Below are 7,029 nucleotides of genomic sequence, written 5' to 3'. Positions count from 1 at the left end.
TTATGGTGATATCTCATCAAATTCGTCGTTGGAAGTAACCGAACTGGAGTGCAAAATTCAGGAAATAGCAGCAGTTACAATCACCCTTATGACCTCTTCCACCATGGTGCAAAGTCGCACACTCCTATATTATTCAGATGATAACCAATAGGTCCTAAAAAGACAACAAGCGCCCTTGCTTGGTAAAAATACACTTTCTCTGATCTGAATCGCTTAATTCACCAGACTGCGCGGCCAACGGCAGCTGCAGTATCTATTCTGGTCCACTTCAGTTCTCCGAATCGTCAGAGTCACTCCTCTCAGGCTCAGCTTCTTCGCCATTTGCAGCAGGCTCTTGAGCGTCTGGCTTGGGTGCAGGAGCTGGTGCAGCTTTCTTGCGGTCACCACCTTCACCACCCCCACCTTCACCACCTTCTACAAACAAGTTAAAGAAGTTTATACGTAGACAGGTTGGCATACAAATGGCGAGATTTCCTTTCTATGATGGTTTGACCAATGAACACAATGCAATCATGATACAAAACCTATGACATCAGTATCGATCTTTTAACAAGGTTAGGTTTGGAAACATCTATACGCAATCACTATAATGGCATGATTAGGAGATTCACAACATTATCTTTATCAACAAGGGAAGTACATATAGACATAATGATTTCTAAAGTGAAGGGCAAGCAGTTTGTGCATTAGGAAGTTGATGATGAGACAATGGAAGTGCAAAACTACCAACCAAACAGTACAGAAAGAAACAAATTACTGCCATTTATTCCATTGCAATAAGGTGAAACATTTTGCATATCTCACGGACCAAAAGGATACTGACAGACACTCCATGCATAATACTTATAAGATCCTTCTCAACTCGGTGAACAAGCTCTGCCTGCAAAAATGAGTGCATGCAAACTTTAGCATCCTGATTAACAGTATATTTCAATCAACATGAAAAAACTATAGCTGAAGAGTAGTCAATTCATATATACATTCAAGTCAGGCTCTCTGCGATAACGTCGCCTACGTGCATCCCTCATTGGAGGAGTAAGTCCATGCTTGTATTCAACTTCTTCTGGAGCAGGATCAACATCTTCTCTTACCATTACCATCTGTTCCAGTTTAAAATGATTATAAGGCCTACAAATTAATGAGATATACACGAAAACCTTCACTTTTACCTGACCAATATCAGCAGCTTTAACTAAGAATGAATCATCATATGTCTTATATGACTCCACAACAGTTGGGAGATCCAAGAGAGATGCAGGAAAGCTCTGGTTACCAATCATAAATGTGCCACTTCTTCCATCATCTGTAGGAGGAAAAATACCATCAACCAGAAGGCGATAAAGATTAAGTAAAGATCAGTCCTGATAACAATTATATACTACTATAGTAAGTTGTATTCTCAAAAACCAAGAGAGACCATTGCGTTGTAATTTCAGGAAATGAAACGCATAAACTGAATATGCACCTACACAATGCTACATCTAAAGTTTGGCATGAATTAATTTATCAGCATTTGAAGGGTATAACTACAGAGGTTGTCTAGTAAGAGCCTGGCATGCCACTATGAAAAAGCCTAAGATTTTCAGAATCATATATTTACTGACCCAAGTTTCTTTTTTGTTGCCAATATAGACTGGTTATAAATAAGGCAAGTTGAGCACATCTGAGCCAAAAAATGCAATCCCAGTGACTTGTGGAAAAGGGAAAACAAACACAGAAAACAGTTAAGTGAGATCTTCAAACTGATCTCATCTCATCCGCAGATAAATATCTAGAATGCAGCAACTGTTGAGCTACAAAGAAACAACACAGGTGTGGAGTTTTGTGATATGGTGATACTTCAATTATCTATTTAATCTGCGTGAGCAACGCTCATTTGAATTGTGTTAATGAGACAGTTACAACAGACTAATCTGCTAAGAACACATTCCAACCTATCAGTGCAAATCTAGGGCATCAACAAATACAGTGCTAATCATGGTTCACTTTATTCATGTTTCAGATAGGAGATAGCACAATGAAGCGTGTAATCGCCGGCCGGCCAGCGATGGGCTGTTCGCTCCAAACTACCAAGAACACTTAACACATACCGATATACTCCCTCCGTCCCAAAATTCTTGTCTTATATTTGTCTAGATACGGATGTACCTAATACTAAAACGTGACCTGATACATCCGTATTTAGACAAATCTAAGACAAGAATTTTGGGACGGAGGGAGTACCATGATGAGAGTCAGTAGTGCTAGATATCGGCATATCGCTAGGGCAGGGTACTCCAATACCAGTTAGTAGTTCGTCAAACCGCATGCTGGCATGCTGCTCCGCCAGCAAACTATCTAACAAATGTCCGTCTCTGTTTCAGTGTATTCTCTGAGAAATACCCTGTCTCGGTTGCTCCTCAGATCCACAGTTCTACCACTCTACAACAATTTGCCGCGAAAACAGGAAGTAGAATTTGCGGGGCAAAGATGAAGAGAGGCGGGGGTCACCTGAGAAGGAGAGGTCGAGGGAGGCATCCTCGGGGTTGGAGGATGAGCCGGCAGCAGATTCGTTCATAAGACGCTCGATCTGCTCTGCCACAGAAGGGGGCACACGGAGGATGAACTGCTCATCCATGGCAATTACACCGTGGGGAACCGAACTCTGTACAAGATTCCAACACACGTAAGCTCGAATGATAGCTACCTCTACCCTTTTGTCTGTTTGTCCTAGAGAAGAATTCACATCATCATTTCTAAATAAAGTAGTTCTGTTGTACAGGCATTTCGTTGATCCTCATTCATTAAAATATGTTTCACTTTTCAGATCACCCTACTTGGAAGGTCGATGGAACATTGAATGGTCTGGTGACAGCAATCCTAGAGCATTTGCAGCCCAGTTTTTGTTAAAGTAGGCCAGTTTTGCTGGATATTATATCACAATGGACTTACTACTGAAATTAGAGTTCTCCTTACTTTATTCTCATGAGAATGAAGTTACATGGTTGGTTAAAATCTATCTTTACATGGTGTGGTGCAAATACATAAATCTACATTAATACTTCTCTGCAAAAATGTGTATCACTTAGCAAACATATTTTCTTGCAGGTCACCCACAAGTATCGCAAAATTTACAGGGCTTTCCTCGAACTTCAAGTTCTTTAATACGGCAATTTTCAAAAGATTTGGAAAGTCACCTACAGTTATCATGTGTTTCTTGGATTTACCTTTCCAACTACCTCAATTCCACCGAACTCAACAAGTCTAAAAACACACACAAAATCAATTTACTAAGTATTTCTCTTTTATTGCAATAGCTTCCCCCTGCGCCCCTGTAACCCTAGAACCTATAGACACATACCTACAGCTATCCGTACAAGTCCTCAGATTTGCAGTGGTGTGTCAGTACAGTCGCCCGCTTACCGCAGTGGCCCCTGGCCGGGGCCTCCCCTAGCTCCGCCGCGCGTGCGCCCACGGCTCCGGGACGACGGCGAAGACGACCGTTTCCGAAGCGCGAGCCTCCCCTCGACTCTCCTCTCCGGTCGCCGGCGATGCCCCGCTCCCGTCTCCGGCGCCAAGAGTCCCCGGCCAGCCACTCCGCAGTGGCGGAGGTCCGGGATGGAGAGGAGGCTTGGAGGGAGGAATTAGGGCGGTGGTGGAGGAGGATCCCACAGGCGAGCGTGGCTCCGATTTGGGTGGGGTGGGGATCGATGGAGCAGAGCACCGCCACGCCCAAGACGACGAGCTCTGCTCGTGCGTTTCCTTTTCCCCTCTTTTTTAGATTTTTTAGAGGAAATTTTCTGTCTCTCTCTCTCAGCCTAGGTTCTCGGCCCATGGAAATTAGGCCCAGCAATAAGCCTGGAACTGGAAGCGCTGGCAGGAGTATTTAACCAAAAACTACCACATTTCATGCAAACATGCCCAGAAACTATCATCTTACGAATTTATGCCAAAACTATCATTTTTTTTCTAATCCGTAACTAAAAACTACCATGTCGGGGAAAATGCCCGATTTGCCTCTTCTAAACGCCTTTCTGACGTGATGGGCCCACAAGTCAGATTGACAGTTAACTTTGACTGTTATTACAAATGAGGCCCACACATCAACCCTCTTCTTCCTCGAAATCACTACACTTTTCCAGGTCGTGACAAGTGGCGCACATGCAGCGCGCCACTTGTTGCAACCTGGGATTTTTCTTTTTTTTCGTAGATCCGTTTATTCAAAACGTTTTATCTCTTAAACCGTGCGTCCAAATCTCGAACCGTTTTCACCGTTGGATTTCTCGCGTCGAGATCTTCAAAACTAGATCCCATGTTGATAGGTTTTGATGAACTTTTTTTCATGAAAAAACCGGATGAAAAAAATCGGGCGAAAAAACCGGACCAGAAGCATGGTTTTTTTCTCTTTCCGAAAGGGGCATGTCCGTGCCTCTCGTGAAATCACAACCGTGCCTCTCGTGGAAGCAAAACCGTGACTCTCGTGGAAGGAAAAAAAACAAAAAACGCGTTTTTTTTTCGTTTTCGAGAGGCACGGCCGTGACTCTCGCGAAAGCACAATCGTGCCTTTCGCGAAAACAAAACCGTGACTCTCGCGAAAGAAAAAAAAACAGAAAAACGCGTATTTTTTCCCTTTCCGAGAGGCACGGCCGTGACTTTCGCGAAAGCACAACCGTGCCTCTCACGGAAGCAAAACCGTGACTCTCCCGAAAGAAAAAAAACAACAAAAAACGCGTTTTATTTTTCCCTTTCCGAGAGGCACGGCCGTGACTCTCGCGAAAGTACAACCGTGACTCTCACGGAAGCAAAACCGTGACTCTCGCGAAAGAAAAAAAAACAAAAAACGCGTTTTTTTCATTTCCGAAAGGCACGGCCATGACTCTTGCTAAAGCACAACCGTGCCTCTCGCGGAAGAAAAGCCGTGACTTTCGCGAAAGGGACTACAGTCATGACGAACGATAGCGGCGTCTATGACGTCGTTCTCTTCTCGAGGCATCATTGTTACAGGTCGCAGCACCACGTTCGGGATGCTCGGGGGGCCTAGAACTGGGTCTTCCCGGATCGGACGATGAGGGCATCTTCAATGTCGTTCTCCCTCCTCGGGGCATTGTTTTGAAGCAGGTGCTAACTGGAAGGGCCCAGTGGTCGAGTCCACATCGACGGTGGCGAATCTTGACGACGTGGCGCAGTGGAGTCTCGGTGTCTGATGCGGGTCGACGGACTCGCCTAGGAGGGTGCCGTTGTCTGGCGTCATGGTGGCATTGACGGCAGGCCTAGCAAGGTCGATGCGTCTGTTCCTGTTCTGAAGATGGACCGGTGGAAGATGGCGGCCGCCGCCTCTGAGAGTGCACCGAACCAATGTGTGCCCCAGACCCGGCATTGTGGCTTGGTTGAGGCCTCCGGCTTTAGATGTTAGGCTTTGATGCGAAGTCTATTTGGTATATTAGGCTTGGACTATCGACACCATCTCATCAAGTGGATAGGAGTAGCGACAGATGTTGCCGATGTGGCCAAGCCAATACAATATTTGAGTTTGTGTATGTTGTTAAAGTGACAACAAAACAAACAGTGTGGTTGCTCTACAGTAGAGACCTCGCTAGATCTCCTGGTATACTTGTCACTGCGTTTTATACATTTAACACGGAAATGTGATTCAGAAAATACTTAGACATAATATCGATTCAGAATTCATAATAGGACGTTAATACACAAGTTTCACCACTGACATTGCAACACATCAAACTATTTAGCAAAGCCTTCTTACAATTGATGACCATTTCCCTTGCCTGTTCAAGCAAAGAGCATCTCTAACCAATCCTCCATAATCGGCTAGAACAGAATAAATTATGTTTTTCTCTTCTAGGCATCTAACCGATCCCTTATAATGGTTAGATGGGGATAATTTATCCTCGGTGGCCCTTAAATATACCCATCCGCCCACCCATGGATTATATTTTTTTGCCTCCATTCTTTCCTACGCTATGCGCCGCTGGACCGCATCCATTCCGGCGCCGCCCTCCTTGCCTCCACTGGCCAGTGGCCACCACACGCCACCGCTGGCACCCGCAGCCCCGCCAAACTCCTACCGCCAGATTTCGGTGGGATTTCGGCAATATTTTTTTAAATATTTTTTGTTCTTTCCATCGTCGCCGGCCCAGGCGACGCCCCTCCTCCTTGTCTCTAGCTTGACGGCTCTCCTCCCGTCGGCCCCATCATCGACACTCGGTTGCACTCCACCGCCTCCCGGATAGCAGCTCCGGGTAGTGATCGAAATGCAGGTGCAAGAGGAGCTCCGCTTCGTCGTGTCCAGATGATGTCGCATGTGCCGGAGTGTGTTCCACCTCCTGCTTGTGCTTTTGGAGGATGGCACGGTCACCGGGGATCTGTTCTTGGACGATGGCGAGGTGGTACTATCCAATCGTCGGCGCTGCCAAAGATGCTCACCATTTATTTAAACAGGAGCATTGGTACAGACGGTCTCGGCACCGCAGTGGTCGCCTTGCCGCTAGGTACTGCCATTGGTCGGCTCTGTGACACGAGGCCACACGATCGAGAGCCACCTTCTAGCGTGCATGTGTGTTGTGTGTGCTACATTGCAAGTGTTCGGCGAAATGCATGAGCCAAATATAAGCTAAAGGATACTTGACTGTATTCTCCTCTAAATTTTAGGGGATCGGTTAGAGATGTTCTAAGTACTTTCTAGCAGAGAGCCTTCTTATTTTTTTCTCACTTCCTTTAACCTTTTTTTTGTGGGGTAAAAGAGATTTCATGGTGATTCAATCGTACGGCAAAGGAATCTCATGAAGACCAAACCTCAGCCTAATTGTTTGCATTTCATGGTGACCTATTTGAGCTAGGCGATGAGCAACGCTGTTTCCTGCTCGGCGAAATGTGCCAATGAAGTACTGTTTGTCTTGTGCAAGAAGAATTTATGTCTCGCCGATAATAGAGGCCGTCGGGGACCAATTAATCTCCAGCTGCTGGATCATGTTGGTTGCCAGTTCAGAATCAGTTTTGATGGTGGCACGACGCGAAGACGATCAAGCCTTCTTC

At 45.6% G+C, this 7,029-nt stretch overlaps 1 protein-coding gene across 7 annotated transcripts; it reads right to left on the bottom strand.

The window, feature by feature from the left end:
• LOC125528068 (transcription initiation factor TFIID subunit 7) lies at positions 1 to 3,770 on the bottom strand. 7 transcript variants are annotated; one of them, XM_048692584.2, is made up of 6 exons: positions 3,403 to 3,768; positions 2,491 to 2,644; positions 1,170 to 1,303; positions 981 to 1,100; positions 809 to 880; positions 1 to 414 (listed from the first exon to the last, which is right to left on the bottom strand). In XM_048692584.2, exons 2-6 carry the CDS (start codon positions 2,615 to 2,617, stop codon positions 214 to 216), a joined length of 654 nt encoding a protein of 217 aa, XP_048548541.1. In that variant the 5' UTR covers positions 2,618 to 2,644; positions 3,403 to 3,768; the 3' UTR covers positions 1 to 213. The 7 variants fall into 7 exon arrangements, with proteins under 7 accessions (XP_048548541.1, XP_087393581.1, XP_048548542.1 ...); XM_087537455.1 differs by having other exon boundaries at positions 1 to 411; positions 820 to 880; XM_048692585.2 differs by having other exon boundaries at positions 820 to 880; positions 3,403 to 3,765.
• Positions 3,771 to 7,029: the final 3,259 nt, after the last annotated feature.

The sequence above is a fragment of the Triticum urartu genome, chromosome 7A, assembly GCF_056163025.1.
Source record: "Triticum urartu cultivar PI428250 chromosome 7A, HENAU_Tu73, whole genome shotgun sequence".
Lineage (NCBI taxonomy): Eukaryota > Viridiplantae > Streptophyta > Magnoliopsida > Poales > Poaceae > Triticum > Triticum urartu.
This window is presented reverse-complemented; position numbering and strand designations above follow the sequence as displayed.

Bases quoted from the DNA above. Each gene is read 5' to 3' on its own strand.
- LOC125528068 (XM_087537451.1), bottom strand. From the start codon at position 2,617: ATGGATGAGCAGTTCATCCTCCGTGTGCCCCCTTCTGTGGCAGAGCAG. The intron at 881-980 runs GTATATATGAAT...TCATTTTTGCAG, and splicing joins GCAGAGAGCCTGACTTGAAT to GCAGAGCTTGTTCACCGAGT. The intron at 415-808 runs GTCCGTGAGATA...ACTTGTTTGTAG, and splicing joins TGTCTGTCAGTATCCTTTTG to AAGGTGGTGAAGGTGGGGGT.